This window comes from Ambystoma mexicanum, chromosome 13 (genome assembly GCF_040938575.1).
Source record: "Ambystoma mexicanum isolate Mex_15411 chromosome 13, UKY_AmexF1_1, whole genome shotgun sequence".
NCBI lineage: Eukaryota > Metazoa > Chordata > Amphibia > Caudata > Ambystomatidae > Ambystoma > Ambystoma mexicanum.
In genome coordinates, this window is record NC_090938.1 from 480,146,326 (window position 1) to 480,160,494 (window position 14,169).

A 14,169-nucleotide genomic window follows, 5' to 3' on the forward strand; every position below is an offset into this window, starting at 1 on the left:
TGGTGGAAGCATTGCAATATTTTAATTGAATAAAACAGACCACGCTAGCTTCAGGCACAGGAACAAGGCTCTCGTGCGAAATTCTGAGGGACCTCAGATGCAGTATCTGAGAAGTTTCAAAGACCACAGAAAGGAAGAGTTTAAGATGGGAAAACGAGGTGAATGTCTTCATGCAGAACATGAATGTCTGGTGTTTGAGAGGAAATGCCTGGATGCTAGCCTTCACAAATCTAACCAGCTACATCTCTGCCCTGGACCACAAGACTATCCAGGAAGGTACACGGGATAGTGGCACTCCTGAAGGAGACCAACACCCACTCTCCTAAACCAGAAGGAGGAAAACAAGTTAGGGCACAACCAGAAGGACCCTCCCACCAGTCCTTATTATTCCAATGCATTACCTGTATGAAGTTTGCAGGTGACATGATAGCTGGCTGCAGAGCTGCTCTGAGCAAAATATCCAAAAGTCCTGAAAAGGTGGTACCTGCCGTCATGAGGACAGTACCTACCAGTATGAAGACCTAATTCTCTATCCAAATGAGAAGTACAAGTTCTATAAAGAGTCCGAGGTGCAGGGCTTTACTGTTGTAACACAGGAGGAAACCCCCAGGCAAGAGGGAAAAAGAGAAGGTAGGAAGAAGAGGATTCAGAGGATGACTCGAGCCAGAGAAGTCAGATAGAGGAAAGGGCCTAAGTAGTGTACACTACACACTTTAGGGATAATGGGTGTTGTAGGCGAACCATGACAGTCACAGCCTCCACTCATGCCCTCCATACAGACCCATCTGCAACTTGGGTATGGTTATTGTGGAGAAGTAGAAGAGAAATATCCAGTATTCTCCAACCAACCTCAAGGCATAAATTGGCTTTCAAAAATTGATTAGCAGAGTTTGCTAATTAAATGTTTTTTGATTAGCAAACAGATCCATTTCATTAGCAATTTTGTACTAATATTGTTAATGTCACAAGACGTTATTTGTACCCAAGACATGAAATGAGCAATACAGCAGTTATGCATACCGCTGAAATAAGACATTGATAGGAGTCAGGCCTTGCCAATTCTTTAAATTTCAGCTAGACCTGCAAGTTGAGTAGCTTAGTTTATAGAAATGGAGGACAACAAATATAAAATGCGATTTCTGTGCATGTTACTACAAATCCACTGTGTGTTTGGCACACTGCTGTCCCCCAGAGGCCAGCCATGCACAGTGAAACTTGTATTTGATATTTACTGCAAACAAAGTAAATGTTAAATAAAAGTTTAAAACTTCTCTTGTAAACGCTACTTGTCCTTCATAAAATCTACACATCCATGCAAGTGGGCAAACAGACTTTGCGAGCCGTATAGGAGTCTGTAAAATGTAAAAACTTAGCAGCATGAATGGACATAAAGGAAGAGATTTGATTAAAGAAAAGGCTCTGAAAAGGTTGGCCAGTTGTCTCCCAAAGGTGGTAATATATAATACAATCATAAGTATAAAGCAAAGCGAGCTCTGGAGGCCAACTACAGTGTTTGGTAATGCAGTAGATCTGTAGATGTACAGACTGGATGGAACTACGGATCACTACTTTGCATAAGCATCTAGTTCACTTTGTGTACTCATTATGTAAGAGTCAAGAAAGAGACTAAACAGAGTGGATTGCGTAGCAGGCAGAGAACTGGGAAAACTCGGTGGAATATTGCAGTTTGCAGTCATCTCACTTTCAGGGTACCTGGTATAAAGCAACAGGGTGATAATATATACTATGGATTTGCTCATGGGTTGAGCACCAGTTTCAAGATGTATGAAACCTGCAGGTTACAGAACAAGGTTTGTCATCAAAAGCATTTGATAATGTGATCATGTACATTTTCAAAAGTGTTCACTCATCAATATGATGCATCTTTTCCAACATATTGAAATATAGTTGACACTATTACATTTAGATAACCAACTTAAACATTACTGTAAATCATGGAGCTGATGCAGTGTTTTACAGTATCAATACTGTAATTATGCATTATGTAACATGCATACACATATTTTATGCCTTGCAACCTAGAGATGCTGGTAGCTCCTTCTTTGTGATAGGGTGAGGGATCTTTTGGATGGCCTCTTCTTTCTCTTCCTGAGACTCGCTTTCATATGGGGACCGAACTAAACAAAGTATTTAATTCCTGCGTGTGCAGACAGCATTTTGTTCGATTGACAGTCAAACCAGCTTGAAGTAAAGTCTGGCCAACTAGGCATAAGGGACGCATGTACTCCTCCGATGAGTGACACATTGTTGTTGTTGTAAGCCCCTCCTACTTCAGATGTTGTCTCAAGATGTCATCCCAGAGTCTCTAAAAGGTGGAAGTAGCTGAGTATAATGAAAGTAGATAACCAAAATCTATAATAATCTTTCAGGTGTAGAAAAGACAGTCTTCTCCTCATCAGGAACTGCCAATATCCCTTTCGAAAATCAAGGGTCGAGAAAATGGAAGGACCTTATTTTCTCCATCAACTCAAACCCTACAAGTAGGGTAAACATCAAACGGAGTGTTTTTACTTTTTCTTAAATCGATGCAGAATCACCAACTTCCATCCAGCATCCCTGCCAGGACAATTGGAGAGAAACACTGACTGGCATATCTGGATACCTTTCCAATCCAGCATTTTATTTAGATCATTGCGTATGATTTGGTGGTTGCCCCAAGTGGGTGTGTAGGGCCTGAGACAGGTGGGGGAATTGATGAAAGAAATCCTGTGCACACTCAGGAAGCTGTGAAAGGATGGCCAGGAAGTCTTGTAATCCCCTTCTCTGAATAGGAGTGAAATCTTAAAGTACTAAAGAGGTAACCGGGTTGTAAGGAGGGTGACTCAAAATCCAGTTTAATTTTTTCTGGGGTCCCTAAAGGGTGGGTGTTTTACTGTTCTGGTTCTACTTCCTTAGCCAGTTAATGTGCTATAGCTGCTCCCTTTGGCCCATCAGGTTGTTGAAAATGTATTTGAGATTGTATAAAACGTCTGTGAAATTATAAAGGGCCATGCCATGGGGCTACGAGTTTGTGGTGATATAGAAGATAATTACCCGATTCCGAAGCGGAGACCCTTCGGGTCTGGTATTTTGGTCGCACAGCTTTTACAAATCTTGGGCTTGCCTAGTATGTTGCTGTACTCCGAGTACTCATCCTATCTCTTGGTATTTGTACAAACTGGGCAGCAGTGATGCCCTGGTTCTCTACCCCTCTGTGAAAAATGTCCAAGACATTCAAGGATACCAATAATATACCAGCTCAAAGAGGGTGAAGCCTATGGAAGCAGGGTTTTCCAGACAGCACATAAAACCCAAGGGAGCAACTCCCAGTTCTTTCCATCTCGGTCCAATAACTTCCTCAATAAGAGATTAAGGGTGTTGAATGGGGGTGGAGGCAGGCTTTACCCTGGGGCTCTTGATTTTGCTCTTAAAGAAAAATCAGCCATCTGTGGTTTACCCGAAGAAGGACTCCGACTACAGTGGGTCATGATTCAAGGGAGTTTATTTACATTTTTTTTTAAATGCCTTCCTGGCCCTACCGCTATGAGGGAAGTTCCCTGCCTAACAAACTAAAACTAATGGTGCTCATCAAGTCCCAAAAGAAAGTAGTCTTCAGTCCAAATCCTAAAATGAAAATGGTCTTCAGTCCGAATCCCAACAACTAACTGGCTTTACAACTTAAGGAAACAAAGAAGGAGGCCGTAGCAATGGTCTCTGTTGTTGGCTTCTGCCTGGCCAAACACTTAGATGACTTGTTTTCAGTCTCAAAATATAATGATGCAGATCAGTCTTTTTATCAAGTATTCAAATACCTCCAGGATCATTAGTAACACAATTTATGACCAACGTTCGCATAACTTGGACTCCTTGGCAGGCACACTGACTCTCAGCCAACTTAAAACACCTGTACCGTCTGTCTGCTTGGGAATTCTAGGCTCCCGTACCCAAGTTGGCTTTTCAAACCTTGCTGCAGAGTGCTTATACGCCTCTCAATCTGCTTTGCAGAGGACGTCTGCACGTCTAACTTCATCTGTCCCTCATACCTTTGTCGGTTTTCCCAATCTTGGCATAAACACAAGTATCTCTTTCACTCTGGGCATGTGCCCCTTCAGCTGTCAAGCTCTCGTACCTTTGTCAGTTTTCCCAGCCGTGGTGCTCTCTGTTCGTGATACTCCGGTCTCCGTAACTTCATCGGGTTGACCAATCTTGAAAACCAAAGCTCATAGTCCTCACTGGCGTTTTTACTACCAGATTGGTCCCTTCCTGTTGGTGTTCATATCGGTGGCGATTGCCTTTACGTTCTGCTGCTCTCCGTGTCAGTTTACGGGCACCAGGCCCACCACCGCTCTCCCATTGTCGTGCCACCATCTAAGACTGTTGTGCTTCCATCTCTTTCTGCTGACCGGAGCCTCTCACCTGGTCAGGAAGACCACCTTCCAGCCTCCACCTAGTGGTCCTCTCGTCCTGCACGCCACTGCTGGTTCCATGGCTTGGTGTGGCTCCGCCCATCCAGCGGCTCACCTATGTGCAAGGATTTCACTGCTCCCTCCATACGAGTCTCTCCTCAGTTCACAGTCCGCTCAGCTCTTATGTACATCATCAGAAACAACATAAGCATGTCCTCCTTTGATCATGGCCTTCAGACAAGGTTCAGCATTACCTGAAGCAAAAGGAGTCAAAGAAAGCTCCTTGTTTGTTATAGCCATAACGCGAGGTAAAAAGTCTTTCCAACACCCATATATGCAGAAATTGTGTTTTGGACTGGGTGTTCCTGATCAGAATGTGAGTCCTTGTCCCCAAGAGGGGAATCACTCCCAGGGAGGTCCCACCTGTCCAGACCCCTAGGGAGGGTCTTGCTTAGCGGGCTCACCTCCCTAACCTCAAAAAGGGGTGGCGAATAGACAAATTGTCCAGATTCGTCACACATCCCTCTCTGGAAGCCACTTTGTGGTACAGATGAGACTTATAATTAGGTAACCCCTAAAGAAAGGAGCCAATTCCTCTAGAGGGGAAAAACTATGGCTGGATTAAAAAATAAACATTGGGGGCATTGGGGTTGGAGAGGAAATGGCCATTGGTCATCCGGCAGAGCATGCAGACTTGCTCTCTGAGCTCCTCGCAGGAACTGGTTTGGCTACTGCTCCCAGAGTTGTCCATGTCACAATACCAGGATGGCCTTCTATACATCTATCCACCAGGCCATAGCATAGGAAATCAGTCCTAATAGTTAGTGTTAAGTTGTTCTCCCTTAATGTTCCAAGATGCTTAAATACTTTTGAAGGTTCCATTTGGTTTTCCATTTTCTAGGCCATGGAATGTGATTTTATTCCAAAGGATTGTTGGGCGTGATCATGATTTCGTTTTTTTCTGGGTTGATTTTAAGGCTGTTGGTGCTCATCCATTTGTTTGTGTGAGGCAGTTGGTGAGGGTTTGATCTTGTTGTCCAGTAGTGTTGATTTTATAGATTATCTGTGTTTCTTCTGTATAATTGTAGCAAGCGAGTCCATGTCTTTTGGTGAGGTTTACGAGGGGTGTCATGTAGCTGTTGAAGAGTAGCAGCAAGAGGTAATGCGTGGTGCCGACTTGAAGGGGTTTAGCCACGCTGTTTCCATTAATGCGTTCACACATAAAGGCTGTGCCGTTAATCCCCATTTCTTGGACTCTTCATGAGTTTCATGGTGGACTGTGTCGAAGGCAGCTGAAAGATCTAGTAGTATTAGCGCTGAGGTGATATCGGAGTCAGCGTACGTTTTATAAAATCCCAGATGGATAGTAGTGCCGTTTCCAATCCTCTCATGGGTCTGAAACCAACTTGTGCCTGGTCAAGTAACTGGCTGCTTCCTACATTTTCCAGGTTTTTTTTTCATATACATAGGTTTCTAGAAGTTTCACCGGTTATGGGATGTTCATGATTGATCGGTAGATGGTTAGGTCTGCGGTGTTCCTCCGAGGGATTTTTTGAGGAGTGGTTTAATGAATGCTACTTTGAAGCTTTGCGGTACAACTCCTGTTGCCAGAAATGGTTCATGAGGTTCACAAAGTATTCTGCACTAGTCGCTTTGCTGAGGATGATCATTCTAAGCATGTGAATCCATGAAAGATCCAATGCTGGAGAATTGTTGTTTACTTGGGCATACCGTTGATGACTTGCTGGATATTTAGAGTTTTGTTTTCTAAATTGTTTGCAAGGTCGTCACACAGTTTCTGAGAAGGAGTGGGTGTGTTGTTGCAGGCTGTCAGGTTCTAAGCTGGTTGATGCTGAAACCTCTTTTTGGGTATGGCTTGCTTTTGCCATGCGTTCATTGTAGTATCATTTTCTGCTTTGAGGGTTTCCATTTTATATAGTCGTATCGTTTCTGGTATTAAAGCTTTTTTCTGTTGGTCGTAGTTTTTCCTCCATGCTTATTCCAGCTTCCTGTTAGTTTTCTTCAGGGCTCAGAGTTGGGGTGGGAACCATCTCGCCATAATTTCTGTTTGTGAAGGGGTGAAAGGTTTTTCCAGTGCGATAGCATCTAGTGTTTCTATGTTCCATTTCTGGAGTGTCTTCGCTCTCGTTTTTAAGTGAAGTGCCTCTAGGACGGCGCTCAGTGGTTTTGTGTATTCTAGTCTGGTGTGGAGGGCCATTGGTGTTCAGGGATTTCCTGTTTCTTTTCTGAGTTGTAGGGATTTTTACAATGTCGGATTGTATTTGTGTTGGTGCGTGGATTACAAAGGATATTACAAGGTGGTCACTCCCAATGTGCACTGGGGAGTAGTTGTGACCAGGCTTCCTTTGCAGAAAATTACATCTAGTGTGTGCCCTGCTAAGTGGGTCGCTCCGTTCACCATTTGCTGCCGTTGGGTCGTTGCAAGTTGAGATGCTAGTGATTTAGCAGAGATGATATTTTCTTCTTTAGACCATATATTGAAGTCTTCCAATATGATTAGCTGGTCATATTTTATGGTGATGTTGGTTATGGCATCTACAAACACGCCTGCAGAAGACGGATTGTATGTGGGTGGTCTGTAGAGGAGTAGAAATGAAAGTTTGGTGTTGCATGGCTAGGTAGATGAATGATTCACAGTTTGGGATATTTAGTGCTGGTGTGATCATTAAGTGGTCTTTACCTTTACGTGCAATGGTGAGCCCGCCTTCTCCATTTACTTGTTTCAGTTTCAAGTTGTTGGGTAGGGATTTGTGTGCAACTACCATGAACTCCTCAGTCAGTTAGCCAGGTTTCTGTCAGGAATAGGATGTCCGTTCCACCAATCGCAGAGGTGGTCATATCTCTGTGCTGTGTTTTGCCTTCAATCTGGCATTGACTAGGTTGCAGAAAATCTTGGTTAACTGAGGTCAGTTTGTCCATAGACATGCCTCCTTTAGGGGGGTGGGAACATTCTGGGCATGTCCTGGAATAGATTCTTCCTACAACTGCTACTGCATTGGTATTCATCGCAAAGGTCATTACCACCTATAAAATAAATCAGATTCCAGCTCTGGCACCAGTGTTTGGAAACCTATCCTTCCTGCTCTCTCAAGGTATGTGGTTGATCGGGGGCAGGGAGGGGAATATCTCTTGACAGGCATATTGTATTTATTAGAAGGGGGGTTCCCCAGAATTCACCACCTGTAAAATTGCATTGAAAGTTAATGAAAGGTATACACCCAAATAAGACATTTACTGAACACATTTGGGCTCAATATGCAAGGCCTGAAAACTCTGAATCTCCATGCAATACACCGTCATACTTGGCGCAAGGGGAAGTACAATTGGGCAAGGAAGTCTGAGAGGCTACTTTATCAAACATCTGGGACAAGGCAGCAAAAATTGGCAGAGTGCATCCACCAAAGGGAAAAAAACCTACAAACAACTTTTGAGGTAAGCAATTATCCCAAGTACACTAAGCAGGGTCTATCCTGCTGCATCTCCGGTGGCCTGGAGGAATCGTGGACCCACAGGCACAATGATGGTTATTTGGTGGCAGTTTGAGTTTGTCAAATCTCTTGGTCATTTTGCAAAGGGATCCCCTGGTGGTATTGATGGTGAGCAGCAGAATAGGTAATATATGTATGCATTGAGCAGGCTAAATCACATTCCTCTGGCAGCAAAAACAGCAGTCACCCATTGAAAGAAGCAGCCTCAAACGTTCCCATTGTGAAAGCATGGAGATGACAGGAGTACCAATGTTCTATGGACAAATCGACCTCATCCCCATGGAACACCTTCCATAAATGCATAACAGTTGATTCACATGTATTGACTTTATTCAAGCAAACGGTACGTATGGTATTTAAAAAGCATGACGCTAGGTGGGAATCATATGGGGGCTTTCCTCAGAAAGCACAATTACTGTGTAACCTTTAATTATTCGGATGATTACTGTGGGAAATGCTAAACGATGTCTAGTGGTCTTTATGTCGCTCTTGCAGTGCATTTTCACACTTCCCCTTTCATTGAGCAGTCCCCTAGCATGAGGGATGGGGGGTGTTTAACCCATCCCATTCTTTTTCACAATGTTGAACATTCCTCCTTCCTTACATCCATGACTGCCAGGAAATAAGCAGTCACTGAAGAAAAAGTTACAGGACATCGGAGTAATAGACACCGTAGGAGTATGCGCTTCGCAGATCAGCCTCCCACGCAACCTCAATGGAAGCATTTAATGAAGCTACCGACACAGGTTTCCCTTTTGCCAGAAAGTGAAGCACATACTCCAAGTACAATAATACCAATTTGTCTCCGCTTTTAAAAATAAATAAAAGACATTCAAGCTTAATTACATCAAGGACTTTAAAAATAACATTACAAAATGGCTTTCAACATATTTTGCAAACAAAAAATAAAATGGCTAGTCTAGTGCACTAGATGTTATATAAAAACAATTCATTGAAATGTATCCGCTATTTAGCAAACATTTTGTAAAACTTCTGCCTGTCGAGTAGAGGTAAACGATCTGCATGGTGGGGATTCAAGCACATACAACCGAAGACTGCACAACTGCACTAAATGTTCCTCATGGGCGTCTTAAAATCCCAGTGCGATGGGATAACATTTGCATTAAGGAGACCAACCATTAGTCAAATTAATACTGGCCCCTGAAAAATTACCATTGGTTGAAGATATTGTTACAGATTTATTTCAACAACACACTAGCATATCAGGAAACCATTTGTGCATGGGTGTCAGGTTGCATAATGCCAAATGTTATTTCTTCTTTTAGGTCATCATGAGAATGAATTGCCCAATATGCCTGTTCAGTAGAAATGTATTTCCCTAGTGACCACTCGTGCAATGCATTACCACATCACATTAAAAGTACTTGTAGTAACTACTTTTTAAAAAAAAAACACTCATGGTTCATAACATTTGATCAGATCACACAAATAAGTGGCATTAAGTCTTCAGCACACATTTACCAGTGTCAGGAAGGGTTCCTTCATCTCCCATTGTCACTTGCTATCACTTTGAATTATGCTACAAAGATCTAGCACTGGCCTTATAATAAATCCATAAATCCTTCTTGAAACCTAGTTTCTCAAGCAGGGGGGGGGGGGCGGAATTGTCCCCAGATTCTTACGCTTTGGACTTTTCCCCAAAGGACAGGGACCAATCCAGAGTACTTTCCACCAATTTGTAAAATTATTGAATTTCACAATTGTCGAAAAACTGCTCTTCACAGCATACAAATAAATTGCTCTGTCCCAAACGTGCACCTTACTTTAATAATTTGTAACAGCCAAAAGACCAGGAAGCATACGGGCGCAGGGAGAAAGGAGTTCTTCTCACTATTTGATCGTATACAAATAACAATTCGGGGGCCAATCATAGGACCAAGAACACAACAAGCAGCCTTCCAAATCTCACAACTTACTAAACAGGAATGTTTTCAGTTTCTTTTTGAAAATATCTAACGATTCACATCTTCTCAAATCAGGCGGAACAGCATTGCAGCTTTTTTTGGAGCAGCCACAAAAAACACACTTTTGCTCACTAAGGAGAACTTGGATCAGGGCACCTCAAGCAGGTTGGAGTTACTCGGTTTAAGATTCTTAACTCCTTTTTTCTTTGTTATCCTTCCGCCAAATAGCATGGATAAGATCCTTCCAGACATGAATATGTTATTGTGAGAAGAACTATTCCTTTAAGAAATTCTACAATTTATTGGAAGCTGGAAACCCCAAATGTAACACCTCAACTCTGTTACTGCGGTTTAGAGCTTTTCAGCATGATGTACATGAATACTTTTGGTGGCAGCACACTTTCACTAGCTTTCAACATGTTTTTGTGTTTTAACCTTTTATTTTTCCAGAGTTTGCTTTTAGTCGTCAGGAAGAAGGTTTTTGTCAAAGGATTTATTTTCTTGCCAAAAATATTTGTCCTATCTCGGAATCCTTCAGTTGACTGATCTATTATTCAAAAGATGTGGCCCATCTGTACACGTAAACTAGGGAGTAAGACATGCAGCATGCATGTGTTGGCTGGCATTCAAAAAGTTCCACGATCATTTTAATATCATGAATATGGCCATAAGAGGTCAGAGGGCAATAAAGGTTACTGAGGCTTTAGGGGGCAGAACCCACTCTAAAAAAGGCAGACATGTCCAAGCAGCAAAATATTTATGTCATCATCTGGGATGCTCCATAAATTGTGACACGCTCCCCCTAGTCCTGAAACAGAAATCTTTTCTTAAATGTTGAACCGTTTATATCCAATAGTTCCAGGACAGAATCCATTTGAGGGCACATTATCTGCATTGAGTGGCCAAAGAAAGTCCACGTTTCAACATCCACTATGTTGGGAAGCTCGTCCAAAGCCGATGCTTTGTCTAAAAATGCACAACAAGTGGAGCTGGAAGAGAGAAGGCTGGCACCAACTGGTAGGGCTATCACCAAAACATACAATTATTTTATGCCAATACACCGAAAAGCATATTCTACACGTTATAATGCCTTCCCCTGCATCATGCTGTGGACTATCGAAAAAGATTAGGGATTCCGAAATATGCTCTCCCTCCTCAAATGTCCTGGAAACAGATGCAGAGGAGCTGGCTGGTAATAAAGCACCCTTTGCAAATATGCAATACATACCAATGTGCACAGATAGCACCAAACCATCTTATATAGGCAAAGCGTGGTTCAAAAGAAGCAGAATTATTACGGGGTGGGCACCAACACAAAAACCTACAGTATAGTACAATGCAGTCTGGGAAAACAAGCAGAAACTGCAGTCAGCAGAAATATCATAGAATTACAAATGGGAGCTTCATAAAGTACTTCTTTCGCCAACTGCGGCCTGGAGTACGCTAGATCTTTTGACAACTACAGAAAACAATACACATCAACGCTATGTCACCAGAGTACCAGAAAAGCTGTATGTAGGGCAAAGTACTCTGGTTAAGTTAGTTCAAGAAAAAACCCTTACAACCTTTCCTCAGATTCCTTTTGTAGCAGTGTACACTATAGATAGTGGCATCAGAAATCTCTGCATGGACAATTGTGTTATCAGATTAATTGCAGTATCTGTCACCATACTTTACCACCTAGGAAAGATCTTCAGTTGGAGAGGCACACCCGGTGGCTGTTGGCAGAAGGGGGTGGGACATTGTTTTGGATCACCATCATCAACTATGACAGCTTGGCACCCAAAAGAGGCCTTCAAATCTCCTAGATGTCATAGCTAAATTAAAGGGAGCTGAGAAACCATTAGCAAAAACGTGAAAAATGTTGCGATGGTAGAAACGTACTGTATCTAGAAGGTGGCAGAAAATATATCTTGAGATTCAATTAAGCTGTATTGCAACAACTCCTATTTACAGGACTGATAAACCTGTTGCTAATTCCTCAGAAATATCACATAGGTTTACATGTGTCAATATGTCAGGTGTAAACAAATCTACACTTTCTGTAATATTATATATAGTCTGAACTGAAGATTCGATGAAGACAATGGGACAGCCAAGTCCGCATATGCAGTCTAGGCACTGCTTAACCTAATTAACAATACATGCATGGTCGTTTAGTATAATGCACAGACATTTGAGGATCGCACACAGGAAAAGGGAACACTACTTACCTCTGAAAATGTTTATCCAGCATGCATACTGCCACAACGTCAGAACACTCACCCAGTATTCCCTTGCTGAGCTAGTCGAGTGCAAATATAAAAAGTAACTACAAGATGGGGCAGTTAACTAAAAGGTGCAGTGCTTTTCTTCAACTCTCCGCACTGCAAAATCTAAAAGTCAAACGCTACTGTTGTTCAGAGGTTAGCAAGTGTCCGTTTTTCTGGTGGTACGATCTGCGGTCGTTTTCAAACTCTCAAATTACGCAACGCAGTGGAAAAGGATGCCTTCATAGCAAATCTAAGGGCATAGACTACTACCAGTACGTCAGCACTTCTGCAGCAGGGACACCCTGGATACAAGACCTTTTGAAAAGATTGGAGCAGGTCCTGCACTCACCACAGAACACATGCCACATTGCACACAAAACTGCAGGTCTCCAGAAATACTCCCATCCCGACCCTCACTCCGAACCTCCTCGACTATGCTCAAAATATGTGGCATGCCAACGTTGCAGAGCCCCACATTAAAGCATACTGGAAAAGCTAAGTGAAACAGTGCATTGCAAGATAATTTTTCCTTCTGAAGAGGGAGTGGCGGGGCACCATTGGCTAGCATGAGGGTGATTCAGAGCAGTAACATTGTAACCAATGCAATACAATTGTAAAGTCTGACCCAATCCATCTAGAACATGAAAAGAAACCGGGGAGAGGGTTATTACCCATGTTGCAGACCCACAAGGCAAACAGTTTCTATAAGGAAGGTTCTTGTAGGCCTCTATGGAAAGACGTAGTAACATGAACTTTACAAGTCTTGCTTCACAGCCGGACTGAAATTATGTGTTTGCCAGAAAATAAATCTTAGCTGCAAAGGACTCGATGGGCACTGCTTGCAAGTCTTCGGTTGAAGAGACGTATTGAACTGTACATTTAAAGCCGTTTCCCATGGGCACATCAAAAGCACAGTCGATCCCCAACCGTTAGCAGTACACTAGTATTTCAGCTGTCTTAATGGCACATTCACAGCATGTCATTTTAATTCACTCTTACAAAAGCACTAGCGTTTTAGCAGTGTTTTCCATGTTAAGCAGTTGACGCAGCTGCTATTCTATTTGGAAAATAAGGAACAGATAGAACACTGGCATACAACAGGGCCAAGCGCACATCGGCACTCTGCCCTTTGACTTTTGGAGGACACGCACATAATTTGAGAGCGATCATTTGGGAGGGTCCACATGCCAAACTAAGCAACATTTTGCTTCCCAGGCAAAGTGCTGCACAGTAGTTGTAGATAGCTCACAGCACATCAATCAAGATTTGAAGCTTGTTACGCCATTTCACCGCTGAGGACTATCAAAGGACTTGTATATTGATCAGAAAACGGACTTGGGTAAAACAAAGCAAGGAAACTGTTTTACACAACTGAGCAAGAGGCATGTTCAGCGGTAGCTAAGGTTACAATTCTATTCATGTCCATATGTATATGTTGCAAGGGCTCAACACGTGAAGCGAACACTGCTAATAAACAAGTAGGACAGGGCTAGCTAAAGTCAACACTAACTTTCACACACCAGTAAATAAAACATTTTAATTGTAAGAGTTAAAAGGGAGTGGGAGCAAGAGGTTAGTTCTCCAGGTCAAAAAAGAAATGCCGTGTTTCACTGAATCTGCCGAGTCTTGTACTCCACATTGAATATCCAGTACAGTTTCTTTTGGTGGGCTGCAGATCAAATGATGAGACCAGCCCTTTGAATCAGTTTTGTTGTTCAAAAGGGAACTTGAGGCAAGTTTGGGGAGTGATGTCGGTTGAGAGAATAACTAGGACAGTCAGCACATAGCTGCAGCCTGGTTCATTCATGTCACACTCTCAAGATCTCCAGACAGTTATTGTAGCAGATCGCAATCCAATCAGGCTGGGTAGAGGCCCACTGCACATTGTTAATTTCTCCTTCTGCTGTGTAGGCTAGTATCGGGTCTTCAATAGCACGTGGCATCTGCTGAATATCCCATATGAGGGCCTGATGATCATCCGCTACAAAAGATAAGACAAATTAGTACATCTCTATTAATCCATTCAGGAGGATATATGTCAATAACTTGTAAGCATTAGTATTCCAACATACATCGT

The 14,169-nt window shown here is 42.6% G+C and overlaps 1 protein-coding gene across 1 annotated transcript in view; it reads right to left on the bottom strand.

The window, feature by feature from the left end:
* Positions 1-13,615: 13,615 nt before the first annotated feature.
* DCAF7 (DDB1 and CUL4 associated factor 7) overlaps positions 13,616-14,169 on the bottom strand; it is a 320,235-nt gene continuing 319,681 nt past the window's right edge. The window contains exon 7 of the mRNA XM_069634125.1: positions 13,616-14,073. Within this exon, the coding sequence (XP_069490226.1) occupies positions 13,901-14,073 (173 nt within the window). The 3' untranslated portion in view covers positions 13,616-13,900. The remainder of the gene's footprint in view (positions 14,074-14,169) is intronic.